The sequence below is a fragment of the Cornus florida genome, unplaced genomic scaffold (assembly GCF_030987335.1).
Source record: "Cornus florida cultivar Cherokee Brave unplaced genomic scaffold, ASM3098733v1 CherokeeBrave_3.0.0_Hap2_Chr04, whole genome shotgun sequence".
Lineage (NCBI taxonomy): Eukaryota > Viridiplantae > Streptophyta > Magnoliopsida > Cornales > Cornaceae > Cornus > Cornus florida.
The window spans coordinates 91,742,535-91,765,323 of NW_026775574.1; the positions used below are offsets into that span (position 1 = coordinate 91,742,535).

At 31.7% G+C, this 22,789-nt stretch overlaps 1 protein-coding gene and 1 long non-coding RNA gene across 2 annotated transcripts; both read left to right on the top strand.

The window, feature by feature from the left end:
- The first annotated feature begins 7,592 nt into the window (after window positions 1-7,592).
- Window positions 7,593-10,665, top strand: LOC132303917 (uncharacterized). Its single transcript, XR_009481437.1, has 3 exons — window positions 7,593-8,158; window positions 9,425-9,735; window positions 9,901-10,665. It is a non-coding gene; the product is annotated as an uncharacterized LOC132303917 (long non-coding RNA).
- Window positions 10,666-18,639: 7,974 nt separating this feature from the next.
- Window positions 18,640-22,789, top strand: LOC132303918 (disease resistance protein RPM1-like). Its single transcript, XM_059801373.1, has one exon. The coding sequence runs from the start codon at window positions 19,383-19,385 to the stop codon at window positions 20,484-20,486; it is 1,104 nt and encodes a 367-aa protein (XP_059657356.1). The 5' UTR covers window positions 18,640-19,382; the 3' UTR covers window positions 20,487-22,789.

Here is a 22,789-nt window from a genome sequence, read left to right on the forward strand (position 1 = left end):
TTTTTATATTTTAATAATTCCTATCTAATTAGATTAGCTTTTATTAAAAAAAAAACTCATAATAAAAGGTAATTTGTGGTGGAATTTTAGAAAAATTATTTTATTTTTGATATCAATTAAAAATATTTTTTATATTAGTAATTCTTGTCTACTAAGATTTTCTTTTATTAAGAAACTTATAATAAATAAATAGGTAATTTGTGTTAGAGTTTATTATAAACTCTTTTTATATCAATTAATAAATATTTTTTATTTTAATAATTATTGTCTAATTGCATTTAATTTCATTAAAAAACTAATAATGAATAGATAAATTGGTAATTTGTGTTAGAATTTTTTAAAAACTCTTTTAAAACCTCTTTTTGTATCAGTTAATAAATCATTTTTTATATTAATAATGCTTGTTTAATTAGGTTTCTTTTTATTAAAAAATTTATAATAAATAGATAAACAGGTAATTTGTGTTATAATTTTATAGAAACTCTGTTGATAGAGTTTTATGGAAAATAAAATAGGTAATTTGTAATAGAGTTTTATAGAAATTATTTTATTTTCTTTAAATATATACTTGTCTAATTAGATTTAATTTTATTAAGAAACTCATAGTAGAGTTCTATAAAATTTATTTTCTTTTATATATCAATTAATAAATATTTTTTATATTAATAATTTTTGTCTAATTAGATTTATTTTTTTAAAAAATTGATAATAATAAATAGATAAATGGGTGAACTTAAATTTTATTATGTAGATTTTAGTGTTTTATCATATTATTTAATTAATATTTTTTTACATAAATAAATACTGAAACTAGTTTCTGTATTTTACTCTGAAATTCAACTCTTTTTATATCAATTAATAAATATTTTTTTATATAAATAAATAAATACTAAAACTCTTTGGCAGGACTTCTGTATTTTACTCTAGAATTCTCAATTTCTGTATCCCTTCCTCCTTCCTCCATCCCTCTATTTATAAACTTCTTGGATGAATAGGATAATGACATGTATCCTTTTTGATAATGACATAATCATAACTAGGCCGGGCCGGTTATATTGTGATAATTATCCATAAAAAATAACTAAAGATAAGAGTTTTATATAGAATATGATTGATTTTTTTTGGTAATTTTTAAATTTTTATAAAAACTATAATTATCCATAAAAAAAAACTAAAAATAAGAGTTTTATATATAATGTGATTGGTTTTATTAGGTAAATTAGATTTTCTTTTATTAAAAAACTTGTAATAAATAAATAAATAGGTAATTGTGTTAGAGTTTAATATAAACTCTTTTAAAAACTCTTTTTATATCAATTAATAAATATTTTTTATTTTAATAATTCTTGTCTAATTAGATTTACTTTTATTAAAAAAACTCAAAATAAACAGTTAAATAAGTAATTTGTGTTTTAAAAACTCTTTAAAAACCTCATTTTGTATCAGTTAATAAATAATTTTTTATATTAATAATACTTGTCTAATTAGGTTTCATTTTATTAAAAAACTCATGATAAATTGATAAATTGGTAATTTGTGTTAGAGTTTTATACAAACTCTTTAAATATATCTTTGTTGATTGAGTTTTATTAATAATAAAATAGGTAATTTGTAATAGAGTTTTATTGAAATTATTTTATTTTCTTTAAATATATACTTGTCTAATTAGTTTTAATTTTATTAAAATACGCATAATAAAAGTTAATTTGTGGTAGAGTTTTATAAAAATTATTTTATTTTATATATCAATTAATAAATATTTTATATATTAATAAATCTTGTCTAATTAGATTTTCTTTTATTAAAAATGGATAATAATAAATAGATAAATAGGTTAATTTAAATTTTATTATGTAGATTTTACTGTTTTATAGATTTTTTTTTTTTTTTTTTTTTTTTTTTTTTTTTTTTTTTTAGTAAAAACTCTTTTCATATCATTTAATAAATATATTTTTTATATAAATAAATAATGAAACTCTTTACACATCTAATAATTATATAGTTAAAAACTCTTTTTATATCAATTAATAAATATTTTTTTATATAAATAAATAAATACTGAAAACTCTTGACAGAGTTTTTGTATTTTATTCTGAACTGAAATACTGAAACTCTTTGGCATAGTTTCTGTATTTTACTCTAGAATTATGGATTTCTAAAATTCTCAATTTCTGTACCCCTTCCTCCTTCCTCCATGCCTCTATTTATAGGCTTATTGGATGAATAGGATGATGCCATGTGTCATTTTCTGATAATGACATAATCATAATTGGGCTGAGCCGGTTATATTGTGATAATTATTTATAAAAAATAACTAAAAATAAGAGTTTTATATAGAATGTGATTGATTTTATTTGGTAATTTTTAGAGTTTTATAGAAATTATAATTATCCATAAAAAATAACTCAAAATAAGAGTTTTATATAGAATGTGATTGATTTTATTAGGTAATTTTTAAAGTTTTATAGAAACTATTTTTACAAAAACTATTTTTATATCAATTAATAAATATTTTTTTATATAAATAAATAAATACTGAAATACTGAAACACTGAAATAGTTTGCACATTTAATAATAATATAGATATAAATATATATATAGTATATATTTATTTATTTTTAACGAAAGTCAAGTGCAAATGTGAAATTTTATTTTATTTTATTTTTTTATTATTTTTTTTAAGTTTAGAATGGTTCTTGTTTCGCCACAAACTGACACGGGTCCTACAACTTTCCTTTTCAACGTTTGATGACATCAACGGTTACGAGACATCATTATACCTGTAAGGTGCGCAACACCAGATCGTTCAATAACCCTAGTATATATTTATATATAAATATGGCAAAAAAACATAAAACCCCCTTCAAGTTTCAGAAATCAACATTTTACCCCCCTGAACTACAAAATAGAGCAAGTCAGTCCCTCAACTATCTGAAATGATCAGTTTCACCCCTTGATAGTCCTTTCCGGCTCATTTTCGGTACCGGCATTGTACATTTACAAAAATGTCCATTATAATTAACATTTTAAAAAAAACAAATAAAATTAAAATTGTGAAATACTATCAACACCCTCACAGTTATATACGACTTATATTGGTAAAGTTCATAAGTGTAAACTCAAGATAGTGACAGAGTGGTTTTCAGTTCTTAGAGAAGAGAAGATGAAAGGTCGTGATGCTAGGGTTTGTGAGACTACTGGTGCTGGTGCTGGTGCGTATATCAGACCTTTATTCCCATTTGTAACAACCACAACAAATGATTGAAACTTCAGTACAACTCCAGACAGTTGATTGTTCGAGAGTAAAACCTGCGTTAAGCCTGCCATTCTAGTCAGATATGCTGGAATCTCACTCGAGAATCTGTTGTTGGAGAGATCCAGAACTTCTAATCTAGTCAATTGAAAAAGATTAGGCGGGATGGGTCCTTCAAAGAGGTTGTGCTGAAATTCAAAGCAATTTGCAAAATTGTTGGTAGTGATGTGATATTCCCACGTAGCCCGCAAAGTTTCTATGCAAGCCTTGCTCTAAAGCATGTAAAAAGCGTATGCTTCATAGTTTTTTTATTTTTGAAAAATGAAGCAAATATATATATATTTTGTTAAATGGGTAAGCTTATGAAGCAAATATATTGACAAAGAGCTATTTACAGAAAAGGGCCTTTGGCCCAAACCTAAACATGTTTGGGTAACAAAGCTTCCAATAAGCCCAAATAATTGAAAGCATAGTACAAGGCCAAGCTGAGTAAGGAATGACTCAAAATAATATAAAAGTCATTACAACTCTTAGTATAAAAATTACAAATGAATTAAAATTTTACAATATTAGTATATAAATAAAAATTCATATTTTTTTAAAAATTTGACGTGTCAATATATTCGTGTCATGCGTATCTGTGTCCAAACTACATAATACGCATCTTATAATGCAATTGCATATTTATCGTGTTGTTGGTGTATAGAAATAAAAATAAAAAATATTTTCAATTTTTTTTTTCAAAATATATATATATTTAAAAGAGAGAAATAAAATACCACTAGACCGGTGGTGTATAAAAATTACTAAAAAAAAAAATTCGAAGTTACTTTAGAATTTGGCTCAAAGATTCTCTTGTTTTCAGTTTTGTGGCCAATGTATTGAAAAAACTCATACCATTCAAAAAATTGCTAGGTGGACGTTTCTTTTTTAAATAATATATATGGATTTTTTTGTTTCTTCTTGTCCGCTGTTCACCGAATCCCAAAACTTCGTATATATTCATTTTTCCCTTAAATTTCAAAACCTAAAAATGTTTTGAAAATAAATAAATAAATAAAAATTCAACTTTGTAAATGAATCGAATAGCCACACAGTATAATAAGGCACGTCCACTCTTTGCGCACACAATATCAACGAGTTATCACTAAACAGTTTGCACACAATATCAACGAGTTATCACTAAACATCAAATATTAAAGTTCAAACCATTATGAATTTAAAATTAACATTTCTATTTTCAATAACAGCTTATAAAACATTTGGAGAATTTTTATTTATTTATTTATTACATCAGCAAGTAACTCCACACTCACTCTTTGTCCCTCAAATTTTATCAAATAGCAGCTAATTCTCAGGGGACAAGAACCAAGCTCCGACGAAATAAACGAACTCAAACTCTGAGAAATCTACCTGTCCTTCCCCAGCTAGAAAAAGGCGCGGACAAGATACAGTCATGAAACTCTCCTAGAAGTACAAACAAATTGCTAATAATCAACTTATTATCTTAGAACTACGAACAAACTAAACATCAAGCAGCAACGAAATGCAGTTGAGCAAGATTAAATAATTTCCATTTTTATTCTTGAAGGCAGACTTTTTTGGAGTTCCATAGCACGCTTTTTTGCATATTGTTTCTCCTTGGTTTCCTCAAACAGCCACGATCTTGGTCTGCTAGCACGAATTATACAATGACGATCAATTATAATCTTCTCCAATGTGACGGCATTCTTAATCAAGTAGTGGGCTAACTCGAGGTCAATAACTCGCCAACAAACCCAGCCAATTCCACCTCCTTTAGGCTTTGATGGGGGCAGTTGCCACCTTCAAGCATTTTTCTTTCATATCGCTTCTCACGAGGTCCCAAATTTTCTATCTATGAAACAGAAAAGTGATAAATCATGCTTGTTTAAAATATGAGTAACGCTATTTAGACTTATTTGTCTAGCAGAGGAGTATAACCGAGGGAGATATATATATATATTTCCCTGCAGGTTTAGAACACAGACTTGTAGCAATACTCTTAAAGTCTGTAAAAGAAATGGTAATGCACAAAAATAAGGCATTTCAAACTCAAGGAAATATACCAGCCAAATCAAAAGCTATCCCAACGCATAATGATACTCAACAACGAAAACAGGGCAGACCACGAAGTATTGATGGAACAGTTGTGACATCCAAACAAGCACTTCATTAAAGATTAACAACTTACAATAATTAAATTTAGTCATAGTAGAGTGCTGATTTACATTAAAGCAGTATGTTAAAGTTTCCATGTACAAAAAAATTTTGAAACGGGGTCAACATATCTAAAAAGACGCAATTATTAGTACATAAAGTAATCAATAATCAATGTTAAATATAGTCATATATAATAGATGCACTACACTCAAATTAACTCAACAAAGTCTTTTTCCCAACTATTTGGAGTCGGCTCATCCCAAATTTTCAATTTCGCTTTATTCAAAGTCATAACCTCAAACTCTCATTCAAGCTACACGTTATCAAATATTTCGTTAGTAATTCTATACATGCTCCCTTTGATCTTCCCCACGTTACCGTCAATGTGAATCATGTCATTCTTCTTAACTCACTCACTTAGTGGTCTTCTTCTTTGCACACGTCCAAACCCATTTATCTCTCATTTTGTCTTCAATTGGTGTTTTCAATCTTAGCTGGATTTACAGATCAAACAAAATACTAAATGAACTACGCCACTCAACTTATCTTGCGCTGATTACATCCAGTATGCATTGGTTGTGACCCTCCCTCTTGCCTTTCTTTATGGAACTACTATAACGGATTAAAATAAAATAAAATAACATACTTCGTTAATACAAATTGAGATTTAGTTATTAAGCAACGACCAATATATATTTCAATTGTAATATGCTTTTTATTTTTCGGTTATGTCTTTCAACTCCAAGTAGATATATGGTACACTGTAACTTACAAGATGGATCCTACACAGATTTTTATTTTTATTTTTTAATGACCTCCAATTATATACTACCTCCGTCCCTTATTAGTTGTCCATTTTTTGTTGTATAACTTTTTAAAGAGATATGCAATTAATGCATTGTTCCCTTTTTAAAGTACTAAATTGTCCTTCAAACATTAAATATATATAATACTAAAGTTTGAAATTTTTAAAAAAGATAAAGGACAATGATGAAAATATAATGAAAAGATGCTTTTACTTTTTAAAAAGGACAATTAATTTGGGACATGCAAAAAGAGAAAAATGGATTACTAATACGGAACGGAAGAGTAGATTAATACAATTTTAACTGTAAAAATTTAAAAACTTCATATAAAGAAGACCATTATCCAATGCAACTGACTTCTATTCATGGCCATTGCTGAGAGAGGAAGACATGAGAAATAAAAAAAGAGAGAGACCGAATATAAATTTTGAAAGATTTATATATGCATATAAAATATTGTACCTTGTGCTTTTTCGTGCATTTAGAGATCGGCCTCGTCGTTTTCCTCATTAGACCTGATGTTACATTTGTTTTTGCGTTCTTTTACTCATAATTTATAGCTAATAATCTCTGTATAGGCTACCCAAAACAACACAATTACCGAGTAAAGGAGCTTGACAACTCTAAATTTAATAGAAATTTTTGTAAAGTAGAGTTTATGAAAACAAATCTAATAGACCTTTAAAAAAAAAGAAAAAAAGAAGGGAGCTTATGGCAACTCTAATGATTGGATTTTTGGTCGAGAAAGGAAGTTCTCACTCTAAATAAAAATAGACGTAATAGGATTACTCCATGGAATCTATCTGCAGTTTGCAGTTTGGATCTTTATCTCAAAAAGCCCATCCGAAAGTTTATGGACCAAGCCCCTTTATACTAAAGGACCATTTTGTTTGGGCCAATAATTTCACAGACGAGCCCAACGTCCTATCTTGTGGGCTACCAGGTATCTATCTCCAACTTTGGAAAAAAATAATAAAAAACTCAATTTAAAAATTAAAAAAAAAAAAAACTTATTTTTAGAGAACTCAAAAAACTGTGATCTAAAAATAATTCTTTTTAATGACAAAGAAAACGTATCCTATTTTTTTCTAATTTATTTTGAATATGGTGATTCTGTGTTTCCAAAAGCAACTGTAGTCTTTTCTTTTCTTTTCTTTGTTTTTTTTTTTTTGGGCCAAACGAATTACAGTTTTAAAGAAAAAGTACAGTTGCTTTTGGAAACATAGAAACAAGCTTTGAATGACATAAAGTCAGTCTCGGATCTGAAATTTTTTTAGATAGCAAATGGGTTAACGGGTACAATCCATCTAAAAACCCAAATTTTCTCTCTCCTCGCTCACTTATTCTCTTTACCCTAACCCTAAAGCCAAACAAGCCGGCACTGCTTCTCCCTCAAACCCACCACCAATCCCTAGCCTCTCCGCCCCATAATTATTTCTCCTCGCTCACCCCAAATTCTCTCTCCACTCTCTTTCGCTCTCTACTCTCTTTCCTCAATCGAAACCAAAAACGCAAACGCTCGCAACGAGTTGACGACCTTCCTCGCAACCACATCCCCAAACACAAATGAGCAACGTTGATGACCTTCCTCGAGCCGTCGCCGACGATGACCACCACCCGCCACTTTAAACAGCTGCGTCGATCTCTACCTCCTCGAAGCATTCGAGAGATCCTATAACACCATCGAAGTTGTCGACCACGCTAAAGGTATTTGCCTTACGATGGAGGCCTCGCTAGGCAAATACCTTCCAGAGTGCTCCCTCGTGTGTGTAAAGCCCTAAAATCTTCATTATCTTCTTTGCTTCTTCAAGGGTTCGGGTTCTTCGGAAATACGCAGTCAGATCGTTATTTTCTCGCCCTAAAGACACAGAGCCATCGCCGGCGATAGCGAAGGGGACCGATGACAGCTTGAAGCAGGTTAGTCTCTCTCACAGTTTGTAGTTAGATCTCTCCCTTGAGGCTGAAACGAAACCCTAGATCTAGGTTTGCTCTTTCTACCGGCTCAAATGTTATGTGGTTGCCGAGTTAGGATTTTGTAACTCATTCAACACTCAGACCAGATCTGTTGACCAGATCTCTAGCACACTTCTTTTGTTGATCTTATGTAGCCTTGTAATATGCTGAATTGAAGAACAATTTTCAATTAGCCAGTATCCATATATATGTGTATCAGTTAATTTTACTACTGATATGGATAAATTATTTTATATATTTTTTACAAGATAATTAGATCCCGTTTAAAGTCAATTTTTATAGTCAATTGTCTGAGGTGGCAATAGCTACATGTTCATTAGATCTCGTATTTAAATTCCAATTTTCTTTTCATTGATCTTATTTTATTATTATTATTTTTTATCTTGTTTCCGGATACTTTTGTATATCTAGTCCATTGAATAATCTAGTGTTTATGTATCAATTTAGGATTCAACCTTCATAGATGTGTGCATTTCCTTACCGGATTTGTTGATTAGGTGGCATGTTGGTTGCTTTGTGGATCATCTATTTGTCTTCAGAACTGTTTGCAGACTAATATTGTGCCTTGACCTTACACAAGATGATTATGTGTCTAATTTTTTAGATGATAAAAGAAGGCCAATGCTCTTTTATAAGGGTTAGAAATCACATTATTGAGGAACTCATATTCATCGTCTTTTGTACTTATGTACACTTATTAACATATTATTGCTCAGCGATTGCGTGATTATGGACCCTTAGCTAGACAAAGTATAAACAATATACATGTTATTAGCTATCACTCAGATATTTTTGTAAATGTGTGTGTATATATATATATGTGTGTGAATAAAATAAACTAATAAATAATGCTTTAGTTTAAGGTTATTTGCAATGAGTTTTAATTTATTTTCTTCTTATCCCACAATTTGGAATTTGAAAGTCGGGGTTTGACATCTATTCTATAAGATCATTATGCCCCATTTACTAAAAATTGATTGTTTTTTTTTTTTTTTTAAGTTAATTGACTATTCTTTTTATCTGCCCTTATTTAATAAATGTGAGATTAAGTAGTTCAGATTGTTAGGCCCAATTTACTAAAAATTGATTGTGTTTTTTTTTTGGAAGTTAATTGACTACCTGAACGGTTTTCTATTCTTGTTTATTTATATGTGAGATCAAGTAGTTCTATTCTATAAGATTGTCTTAACCTTACGTCTATTTTTTTAGATGGTAAAAGAAGGCCAATGCTCTTTTATAAGGGTTAGAAATGACATTATTGGGGAATTCAGATTCATCGTCTTCGGTACTTATGTACACTTTTGTTCGGACTGATTTGAAATCATGTGAGCAAAGAATCAAAGAAAGTGAGGGGAAACTTGTAGAGATTGAGGACCTTTTCTGGGGACTCTGAGCTGATCCACACGAGGGGTGTGGGAGGTGGGAAGATGCGAGCTCAGATTGTATATGCTCCAAATCTGAATTTGCTGCACGCATTGCACTCAAACAAATGTCCAGAACTGAGAAGATTCCCATTCATGGTGAGTTTGGATTTAATCATTGTATACGATTTTAGTAATATCGGACTGTTTAGTAATATTGGTGATTAAAGATGGTATTACCGTTGTGGTGGTTGTAAGAATTTGAATAACCAGTGCAATCATGGTAGTTAATATTTTAATGCAGTGTGTGTTTTTTTCTTCTAGAGTATCAAGCCTGACGCTGAAGATGGATTGCGTGGATATAAACACTATCTGTAATCTGTGCCTGATCTTGTAAACTCTTCAATGTCTGGTATGGAATTCCGAAAAATGTTGAAAAAAAGGTGGCATGCCTATAATTTGAGGGCTGTCTAGGGAGTGGGACACCCTTCATGAGAAAGGGTCTTTTTTTCAATGAATTGTTTCTCATTTATTTTCATGAAAATGATTAGGGCTGTAGTTAAATGTATGCTTCCAGCCGTTGTTGGCAGGGACATAACTCGAAGGACATAACTCGAAGAAACTTTGTGCTGCGATTTAGCCAGAGGCTGGATATTCCGAGCGTACGAGTAAATAAACACTTTTTGTGATCTGTGATCAAGCCCGACGTTGAAGATGGATTGCATGGATATAAACACAATATCTTGTAAACTCGGCCGTGCCTATAATTTGAGGGCTGTGATCAAGCCCGACGCTGGAGATGGATTGCGTGGATATAAACACAGTATCTTGTAAACTGGTATGGAACTCCGAAAAATGTTGAAAAAAAGGAGGCATGCCTATAATTTGAGGGCTCTCTAAGGGAGTGGGACACCCTTCATGAGAAAGGGTCTTGTTTTTCAATGAATTGTTTCTGATTTGGTTTCATGAAAATGATAGGGGTTGTAGTTAAATGTATGCTTCCAGCAGTTGTTGGTTCTGAGAGTACGAGTAAATGTTTTAGCATCTTAAAATTTCAATTATTTTCAAACAAGGATTTCATTTCAAATACTTAACCCTATGTTAGGGAGTATCAAATCGTTCAGACTATGGTTTGCCGCGGTGATATGTTTTTGAGCTCGATACGTAATCTGTATCGGTTATTTTTTCGAGTTAGATATGTAATTTGTATCGATCAGTTTATACTGGTTTTGTTTCGAATATGTTACATCGCGATCAATACTGCGAACCGTGGTTTGTAACGCGACCAATACTGCGAACCATGGTTTGTAACGCTATTGATATTGCGAAACGATACTGCAAACGCTATTGATATTGCGAAACGATACTGCAACTAACGCATCATCAATTTCTTTACTTTGTGAAAGTCAATTTCCAGATGTATTTGACAAAGCGTTGGACAAGGCATGACAATGAGAATGATCTGTAGAATGGTAGAACTGAAAGTCCATAGTTGATATGTTATGTTATTTAATTATTAATAATTGAGTACATAATTTTCAAAACTAATTTGCTAAATGCCAGTTTGTCAGTTGGCATGAGAATAATCACGAGGTCTGTAGATTTAGTTCAGGCATTTGTGTGTGTGATAGAGAGACCGCAAACTAATTTTCTTATACCCTATAAATTATACTTTTTTTATTTTTCACCTTAAATTATAAAAATTATATAAAATTGAAGTGAATCATTGTCTTAGCTGGAGATCAAGTTAAAGATAAGTGCTGTGTTAAATTGTTAATATAACTGCATGCATGTTTCACTACATATTTTTATTGTGCCAATTAACTAGTGCATGGTATTTAAAGGCATTACCTCATGTTAGAATTTGGATAAAAATATAAGGTTGCAAGTACGAAATGACAATATTTGTCTTAAAGCAAGTAAGGACGTGGCCTAAGAAAAGATTGATACGTGTTTAAAAAATATGTAATATTTAAAAAAAAAAAAAAAAAAATTGAGTGAAGCCCATTTTTCATGTGTGATATGTTAATCCAACTAGTATGCGTGTGTATAAGAGATGCATATAAAGATGGATTATAGATTGAAGAGAATTTCATTTCAAAAACCCTAATCAGCGCCGCCACTGCCCTCCTCTCTTCTTCTTATTAGAATTGAATTAAGGTTGACTCATTAGAGTATTATAGAAAATGGAATAAGAATTATAGATATCTTCTCTTGTTCTTCATCGCCACTCCGTTAGAACTATAAGATTGTGATTGACGAGTATGAAATTTTTATTAGAAACTTTTTTTGGGGGCCAAAATACGGTACCATAGAGAGGGCAGACGGCTCTGACGAGGGTAAAAAAGGAACACAAATGATATAATTATGAAGATGTTAATGTTCGATAACGTAAATGAATAATTTTATATATGAAATATGAATTCTATCTTTGCTGTATGTTAAAAACGAGTCTGATTAACTTTTAATTTAGGACAAATGTCAGCATTTTATTGTCCCTTGTGAAATTCTAAAGGACAATTTTTTCAAATTTGGCCTGTTTGGTTAGTTAGAAATTGATGATAGAAAGTGAAAGGAAAAAAAAATAAAGTGAAAGAAAAGAAAATTAAGTTTTTATCAGGGCATTTGGTTAGCATTAATTTTTTTTTAATAGAAATTGATGATAGAAAGTTAAAGAAAAAGAAAGAGAGTGAAAAAAAAAATAATTTTACATGCTAAATGTATCTTTATGGATTCGGATTCAATACTAAGTAATATATACCATGCAATAAATATAGTAATAAAATAACAAATACAGATGGTTAATAAATAAATATATATATATATATATATATATATATATATTTATTTATTTATCTATATCTATATCTATACTATTATTAAATGTACAAAGAGTTTAGTGTTTCAGTATTTATTTATTAATATAAATTTATAAACAAAAAATTACGTAAAAATTATTTAAAGATTTTAATTCAAATTACAAATTACCTAATAAAGTTCATTTTTCTTATTCCACATTGGTTTTAAGTAATAAGTATTACATAGAAGTCTCTTATAAAACTATTGACCTAAAAAAATAATAATCACACATTTATTAGCCTTTTAGTTAAGATCAAGTGTAGTACTAAATTTTTTTTGGTCGACCTTTTGATTAACCTTTCTTGGTCTTTTGGCTAAGATCAAGTGTGTACTACTTTCTTGGCTAGCACTAAATTTTTTTGGGTCGGCCTTTTGGCTAACCTTTCTTGGTCTTTTGGCTAAGATCAAATGTAGTTCTACTTTCTCGGCCTTTTGACTTTCAGTATTTATTTATTAATATAAAAAAAGAGTTTTTATAAATAAAAAAATATCCTAAAAATTATTTAAAGATTTTAATTCAAATTACAAATTACCTAATAAAATTTATAAAAATTAATTTAAAGAGTTTAATTCAAATTACAAATTACCTAATAAAATTCATTTTTCTTGTCATACATTGGTTTTAAATAAAAATGATTACATGAAAGTCTCTTATAAAACTATAGACTTAAAGAAATAATAATCACACTTTTCTCGACCTTTTGGCTTAATTACATCTTTCTTGACCTTTTGGCTAAGATCAAGTGTAGTACTAAATTTTTTTGAGTCGGCCTTTTCGCTAACCTTTCTTAGTCTTTTGGCTAAAATCAAGTGTAGTACTATTTTCTCGGCCTTTTGGCTTTCAGTATTTATTTATTAATATAAAAAAAGGTTTTTATAAACAAAAAATTACCTAAAAAGTATTTAAAGAGTTTAATTCAAATTACAAATTACCTATTAAAATTCATTTTTATTGTCCCACATTGATTTTAAGTAAAAAAGATTACATGGAAGCCTCTTATAAAACTATAGACCTAAAGAAATAATAATCACACCTTTCTCAGCTTTTTGACTAAGATCAAGTGTAGTACTAAATTTTTTTGGGTCGGCCTTTTGGCTAACCTTTCCATTCGATTATCCTACTTAGTTAATTTAGAATTAATCATCACAATTCGATTATCCTACTTTCAAGTCAATTTAGAATTTAAGAAATCTGTTGACAAACTTATTTTACACAAGTTTCTTGGGTATGACACCCTTACAAGTAAACTTTATTTGTAAAGATTCGTGCACTTGTGAATGGTACATATAAATCTCACAACAGTGCGTTTGATATGGACAAGTAAGTTAGAAACAGATCATATGCATGATAGATTTGATAGCTACTCTAAAGGCACTAGGATGGATTATTTTACGATCTCAATGATAAAAGTTGATTGTTTACACTTACTATTTATCTATAGGATGGTCATATTATGAATCGCATACCTAGTAACATAATAGTGTTAGAGGAGATGGTAGGAGTACCAGTTGTACCACATATGAACACACTTATTATAAAGATTAAGAATCATAGATGAATTCCCTATTGATGCGTAAGCATCATCTAGTACACAGATTCCTACATCGGTACATTGATGTAGTGGGAGTATTATCATCCAATTCGATATAATCATATTTTTAGTTGAGACTTTTATGGACATCCCTGTTAAATATGAGTTAGACCTAGTAAGCTACACGGAAGCGTGAACCGATATAGATACAAATGGTTTTGGTAAGTTGTTATGAAATCAGAGTTGGAATCTATATATTCTAATAAAATCTGGGATCCTGTAGAACTTTTTAGTAGAGTGATACCTATGGAAGGCAAGTTAATTTACAAGAGCATACCAAAAGATTTCTTAGTGAATGAACCATCTGTGTACAGGGTAATGTCATTATTTTTCTAATTCTATATATATTGATGACATCCTACTCATTTAGAATGACGTGGAAGCTTTGTCATTTTTAAAGAGGTAGTTGATCAATTACTTTGGAATGAAGGATCTTCAAAATGTAAGCTATATTCCTAGGATCAAGTTTTTACAAGATCGAGTTAAAAGGAAAATAGGCTTATCTTAACAATTTTACATTGATAAACTTTAAACTAGGTTTGGTAAGCAAAACTGAAAGAACGAGTTCTTGTTTTATAGACATGGATTGCTCTCTCTAGTAAGTAGTTTTCCAAGACTAGTAGAGGAGATTGAGCAAATAAGACTGAAATATTATGCTTCGGCATGTGGGAGTATCATTTATGCCATAGTCTATACCAAACAGGACATTTGCTATATTGTACGGATAGTCAGTAGATATCAGTCTAATCCCGAATTTGATAACTGGTCTGTTGTGAAATATATCATAAAGTATTTTAGGAGAACCAATAATCTCATACTCATTTATGGATGTGATGATGTGGTTCTAGTCGGGTATACTAATTCTGATTTAAAATCAGATGCAGATACTATAAGGTCCATGACTTAGTATATGTTCACTCAATGGAAGGGAAATCAGTTAGTAGATTATTAAGTAGATTTCAACTGCTGACTCAAACCTGAAAATGGAGTACATTACAACCTTAAAGGCAGCAAAGGAAGCCTTTTAGTTTGATCTCACTGATTTAGAGGTTGTGGAGCATACTAGCTCACCTATCGAGTTATATTGCGACAATAGTGCAGAAGTAGTCCAAACCAATGACCTAAGGTTCCATAGAGGAACAAGGTACACTGAGAGGAAGTATCATGTCCTACATGATATTGTCCGGTAAGAAAATGTACTCGTGGTTAGAACATTGTATTGGAACACAACTTTGTTGATCCATTAACAAATGTGTCATCGATCAATAGTTTTGATCGTCACCTGGATAACATGGAAGTTAGATGCGATTCGAATTGGTTATGAGGGCAAGTGGGAGCTGTTGGGATTTAAACGCCCTAGCATAGCAAATTCCTATTTGGATTAAAGTGACATATGTTCCTAACATATCTGAAATATTTATACTTTATACAATTGGTGAATTCAATGTATTATGTTTCGATTCATTATGGAATTGATAGTGTCCACTTGATTACAAAAGATATTTATATATGTATGTGATGGCGATCAATACATGCACATAAATAGTAATTATAAATAGTTCATAGTCGGTAATTATGGATGGACTCATTATTAACTAAGACTTGAACTGGATCCGCGTTAGGTTGAGATATATTGCGAGAGCCGTCGTATGCAATTGCTTCTTATTACTATCATGACATTTAACTCTTAAGCATGAGAGAAGTATATACTCTCTTACTAATTAATAATTACTTTGATTTGTTCGGCGGAATCTTCAGAATCTTTAGACCGGTACTTTGAGTAAATATGTAATTAATAGTTAAAGGGTTATATTTTCAATATTTGCATCATTGTTACTTGTTTTTATTTTGTATTGATTATGGTTGATCATAAAGTAAATTCGAAGGCCTTCGTGTGTTTTTAGACAAAATGATTTATTATATATATATTTATTTAAATTATTATTTTTGTCAAATAAATATTTTATTGTGATCAAATCAGAAATAATCAAAGGTATCAAAATAAATATATTAATTTAGTAGTCAGATTGATGGCTTTATTTATTCGATAACTAATTATGCATAGAGGGGTCAAAATGCAATATTGACTTAGTGGTTATTTATTATTTAATTGGAATTCAATTAATTTCTTTTAGTAGAGTAAAAATTAATGTATGAATTAATTGAATTGGATCCATGGACCGGACCAATTATTAATTCATTGTAGTCAATAAAATAATAAGTCTAAAGGATTCTCATTCATAGCCCAACTTGATATTGGAGACCCATTAGATTTGAGATATCACGTTATTTTTAGAAATTGAGAAAAATATAATGTCTTCAATTATTATTTTTATTTTGCCTATATATATATGGGGTCTATGTATACTTTAGGAGACGCCTTTGTGCAAAAATTTTTAGAAGACAATAAAATATTTCTCTCTAGGATTTTAGGGTTCGTGTTCTCATCTAATGGAGGCTCCCACAAACTAAGCTTTCCAAAGTCATTCATGGAGGCTTATGGGTGATTCTTAAAGGCAACATCATTACCAACAAGATGGAAATCCATGGAAGGGGTATTTAGAAAAAGGGATCTACAATAAGTGAGAACATTTACTTTAGAAGAGAGATTTAAGGTTTATTCAAACCTTGATGTAAGTTTTATATCCTTAAATTAAATAGATCATTATGTTTTTTATGTATAAAATTTATTACTACACATAAATCAAGATCTTTATTTAAAAATTCCTCGTAAAGTTTTAAAAACTTTCGTTTTCTCAATAGAACTATCTGTAAATAAGGTGCAGATGTGGATCATCCTTCAACTTTCATTAATTTTTTTTAATACAATATTAACTATAAAATACTATAGACATATATATATATATATATATATATATATATATATATATATATTATATTATATATTTATGATATGATTCAGCAAATATATTATATAATATATATAAGATTAACTTTTGGGATTGGCAAGTGGGAAAAGGATGGACACATGTAAAGTTGATTGATGTCAATATATGGCCTCTAGCAGTTAAACGTGTGAACAAGTAAAACTGATTTGACTTTCTGGAGATAGTACATTTAGTACAATACGTTAAAACTCTGCCACCCTGTATGTAACCACGTTGACATTCACGTTAGTTGTAACTTTTCAACCTCGCAGAGAATGTTCGTTCATATATTCCAACACTTTACACATTATTCTTAGCCTCATGGGATGGGAGAATTCAGCTATGTATATAACAAGGAGTTGTAGTGAAGGAACCTAAAGTTAGAATGTCTCTTAAATGAAATGCTCTGGATAGACTTGGCTTCAAAGTGAGTTTTGTGTGAGCCCTACGATGAAACCTCATCAATTCAGATAATCATTCTCAAAGTTGAAGGAGAGAAATGATCGTTCGTCTTTCATCCACGTGGGAGACTATTTATGAGGTTGAGACTTCCAAACCGCATAAATCTACTTTGAGCTGCCATGAAAGAGACGGAACAGGAGGGATTGTCTCAGTGAAAGGCAAATATTCCTACCTCCATCATTAATTTCCTTAATTTGGTTAGTCTACTCTTTCTCCTTTATTCAATCTCCATCTCAGGTCCCTCGTATTTGTGTGTTGAAAATATCTCTATTATTATTATTATTATTATTATTATTATATTCTATTGTGTTACAGCTAAATTATACTTTACATTTTACCTTTCTTCTGTATTCCTATATTGGCACTCTTCATTGTTCCATTGTAGTGTAGTGTAGTGTAGGGCCCAAATTTTGATGCTGCAAGTAGGGTTCATAGATAATTATGCTGTATTCCTTTCTTATTCTTTCATTTCCAAATTCAACTTTTCTCTTCTTTACTGTTTCCATCTTTATCTTTAGGAAGCTTGAAGCTGATGCAAATAATACATTCACTCATGCTTCTTCTTTACTCTTTCAGTAAGCTATCTATTAACATGCTTTTGGCCCATTAATCAAGCTCATTTCCTTAATTTGGTTCCCCACTTCGTTTTCACTTTTTCTTTATTCCTCTTTTAACTTCCCACCTATTTTCCCAATCAACACCATCACTTTCTGCATCAGGAGGAATGAATCAATAAAATTTGTTATAGACTCTAATAAATCTGTCTGTGCCCGTGTTGTTATTTTTATTTGATTTGTTGTTCTGTTTTTGTTTTGTGTTTGTTTACAATCAAATGGAGAAAGGATCAAGTTTCATAAAATGATAATACTACTAGATCAAATTAGAGCTGTCTTTTGAGGTTGAAACTTTTGAAAGACCAAGTATAATTATGATTTAGATTTTGCTTTAAAAAAATAATGAAAAAGAAAAGGAAACTTGGAGTCAATAAAATATCAAATTATCTAAAAAATCTAAAATAGAAAATATAGCTAAAAAATTCAAAAGTTCAGGTTTTGAATTGTGTGAAATTGAAGCATTTGAAATTCATGAGAAAATTGGAGTAAAAGAGAATAATCCAAACATGAAGCATTTGCTTCCAACTAAAACATGTTAGGACATAATCTGAACAAATTATATGGTTCATCTGTTTAACTTTTTGAAAGACAAGAATAACTTTTCTCAAGAAAAAATAAAATTGTTTTAACTTTTTTGTTTTCGTTCTCTATTAAAATCTTTTATTCTAAAATGTATCCTCAAAGATAGGTATCCATTCACTTCCAAAAGAAAGGAATCACTCTAATTGACAATAAGAATAGGGTCCTTTTGCTTTTTACAGAACACAACATGAAGTGATGAATCAAAGCAAAGCAAAATGACTTGTATTTATTGAAATTCATATTGAGATTGGGGAGCCAAGCCATCTAAACCTTCTGTCTTTATTGTTATCTGAGAGAGAGAAAAAAGAGGAGAGAATGGCAGAGAGTGCAGTTACCTTTCTGATCAACCAGATGACACCGCTCCTTCAAGAGAGGCCAAACTTCTAGGAGGAATTCGGGAAGAAGTTGAGTTCATCAAAAATGAGTTGGAGAAGATGAAAGCTTTTCTGAAGGTTGCTGATGCAAATGAAGAGCTTGACCCAGAGCTTGAAGTATGGGTTAACCAAGTGAGGGAAGTTGCTTATGACACTGAAGATGCTCTTGATGAAGTCATCCTTCGCCTTGCTCATCATCACGGGGCTATGGTTTTCTTCGCAAGATTTCCTGTTCTATTAAGAACTTGAAAGCTCGCCATCGGATTGGTTCTGAGATACGTAAAATAAAGTCCACAGTCGAATATATACGTAAAATAAAGATACCTTTATGGATTTCGTATCTCAGAGCGTGGATCAAGCTCCACCATCGTCAACAACACATTGTATGATCGCCGAGGTGATGCACTTCTACTGGAAGAGGCTGAGCTTGTTGGCATGGATGGGCCCAAGAAACAGTTGATTGGGTGGCTTCTGGAGGACAGTCCAAGACTCAAAGTAGTTTCAGTGGTGGGGATGGGGGGTATGGGAAAAACCACCCTAGTAAAGAAAGTCTATGATGATGTGGAGGTGAAGAATCATTTCCGATGCCATGCTTGGATCACTGTTTCTCAATCATTTGATCTCAGAGAGCTTCTCAAAGACTTAATTCGAAGACTCTTCAATGAAGCCAACAAACCGGTCCCTCAAGAATTGGAACCCATGGACATCAACAACTTGAAAGCGGAAATCAAAGTTTTCCTTCAACAGAGAAGGTATGTGCTTGTTTTAGATGATGTATGGCAAATACATGCATGGGATTCTTTTAAATATGCATTCCCTGACAACAATAGTGGCAGCCGAATACTGCTCACGACTCGCATTGTTGGTGTAGCTTCTACGTCTTGTGTAGAATTTCCTGATCACATTTATACTATGAAACCATTGTCCCAAGAAGAGTCTAGGACTCTTTTCTGTAGGAAGACATTCCAAGGCAACTGCTGCCCTCCATATTTAGAGGAAGTCTCACGACGTATCTTAGAAAAGTGCAAGGGCTTGCCACTTGCAGTTGTGGCAATTAGTGGTGTTTTGGCTACCAAAGACACAAGTACATCCCATGAATGGGAATTGTTTCATCATAGCCTTGGCGCTCAGTCAGAAGGCCACGACAAACTTGAGAGTATGAAAAAGATACTCTCTCTCAGTTACTATGATTTGCCTTTCTATCTAAAAATATGTTTCTTGTATTTGGGTTTATTTCCTGAGGATTACAAGATTGAGCGCAAGAGAGTGATTCGACTGTGGATCGAAGAAGGATTTGTGGAAGTGAGAGTGGGAAGGACAATGGAAGAAGTTGCTGAAGTCTATCTCAATGAGCTTATTAATAGAAGCTTGGTCCAAGTGGCAGAGATAGATGGTGTTGGAAGGATTAGAGAATGTCGCATCCATGACCATTTTCGTGAAGTAATTACTTCAAAGTTGAGAGAACAAAACATTGCTGCCATGGTAAGCAAAGAAAGCACAACATGGCCGGAAAAAGTTCGGCGCCTATCAATTCAGTAAACCTTGGCAAACTTGCAGCATACAAATCGTTTTCCTCAACTCCGTTCCTTGCTCACGTTCTCAGTTGAAGAACCTATATCCAAGTGGTTGATGCCTATATTGTTCAATGGTGGGGTTAGGTTGTTGAAGGTTTTGGACTTGTGGGGTACTTCTTTAAAGATACTTCCAAATGAAGTTGGCAAACTATTTCATCTAAGGTATTTAAGCTTGAGGAGAACACAGGTTAAAACGCTTCCGAAATCCATAGGTAAGCTTAAAAACCTTGAAACTTTGGATCTCAAAGGCACCTATGTAACTGAGTTGCCTGTTCAGATCTCAAAGCTCCAGCGTCTTCATCATCTCTTGGTGTACTGCTACGGTACTAGAAAATATGGCTTTAAAGCAATAGTGGGAATAGAAGGTTTGTCTTCCTTACAAAAACTTTGTTATATTGAAACGAACCATGATAATGGTAGAGTTGTAATGGGAGAGCTAGGGAGACTGACCCAGCTGACGAGATTGGGGATTACAGAGTTGAGAAGGGAGGATGGGAAGGCTTTGTGCTCCTCTCTTGAAAAGATGAGTAACCTTCAAGCATTGGACTTAGATTCTGTAGAAACGGAAGAAATTGTTGATATTCAACACTTGTCTTCTCCTCCTCGGTCTCTTCAACGGCTCTATTTGTGGGGACATTTAGAAAATTTTCCGCATTGGATAACCTCTCTTCATAACTTGATGAGATTGCGGCTTGGGTATAGCAAGTTAAGGGATGATCCATTGCAATCCCTTCAAGATTTGCCCAATCTGATAGAAATTGTACTTGTTAAGGCTTACCAAGGGGAGAAACTGTGTATCAAAGCGACAGGGTTTCAGAAGCTTAAGATATTCGAGCTTTACAAATTAGAAGGATTGAGGTGGGTGAGAATGGAGAAGTGATCATTGCCTCATCTTGAAAAGTTGATTATTAGGAACTATAATTTGGTGGAAGAGGTACCCACTGGCATTGAAAATCTAACTAACCTTAAATCCCTAAACCTCTTTGGTGTGTCAGATAAATTAAATAGGAATAATTACGTATAAATGGGGTTAGGGTTCCGTATTTACTCAGAGGCGGAGTCAAAGTTCCATATTTTCCTAAAATGGATCGCTGACGTGGCACATGGATTATTACTGTTCAAGAAATGTTTTGCCAAAAATGCCCTTATCACTATTTCAGCACATTTACTTATTGCCCCCATTTAATTTAGTCACCCAAATTGTTGCCCTAAAATACACACACAGTCGTGCATCACATATCCATCTCACATCAGCGCCCCCTCTCTCTCTAACCAACGAAGCAAGACCAGGCAACCCATCTCGGCACACACCATCACCGAACATGGAGCCCTAACCCTCCTTCATCTCATTCGTGAAGAGCCCCTCTCTTTCTTTCTCCCCCCCCTCCTCTGTGTAACAGGATTAAAGCATCCTTGGTTGAGCCCTAACCCTCATTCAAGCCCTCTCTCTTTCCCCCTCTGTAACAGCGAAGCACTTCTCCACGTCTAACCGTCATTGGTGTGCCCTCTGTCTCTGCCCCTCTCTATAACCCAGCGAAGCATTTCTCCACTTCTGCCATTCATTTATTGTTGTTCTTGAACTGAAGTAAGTACTCTCTCTCTCTCTCATACACACACACGTTTATTTTTTAGATGATTATGGCCCTGATTTAGTGGTATAATTTTTTTTTTTTTTTTCCAATTGGATGTCTGATTTTCATCTAGGTTATGTTTATATGTATTCTCCTCTTATAATTTCTATTATGCAATCATATATATATATAATTTCTATTCTGCAATCAAGATTGTTGTTGCTCTGTTTGTTGTATATGTTTGAAATGTGCGTAACAAAATGTTGCACAAATTTGGGCTAATTATAAGGGCTCATTTAAAAAATTATAAGGTAGTTCCTCCCCTGCACATGAATTATAATTTTTACATCTAACATTTTAAAATCCATTCTAATTACGTTGGTTTTAGCCTGCCTCTTTGTCTACTACCAAAAGGACATGAAAAAACAATATATAATTGGAGAAGAAGAATTCAATAATCTCAAATTTTCAATCAGTTTTTTAGTCAACTAATATAAATGAACACCAAAATCTATGTCACAGGTATATGTTGACGGGTATAACAGACAATACAGTTTAGGTATAACAAGAAAGATGTCTGTAACAAGAAGACATGGAGAAGAAAACAATGAGAGAAAAGACAATGAAGAAGATAACAAGAGGAAAAAAACCTGGTAGATTAATAAATAATCTCCTATTGTGTACAGAATCACAACAC

Excerpts from the sequence above, each read along its gene's own strand:
- LOC132303918 (XM_059801373.1), top strand. The coding sequence starts at position 19,383 with ATGGATGGGCCCAAGAAACAGTTGATTGGGTGGCTTCTGGAGGACAGT.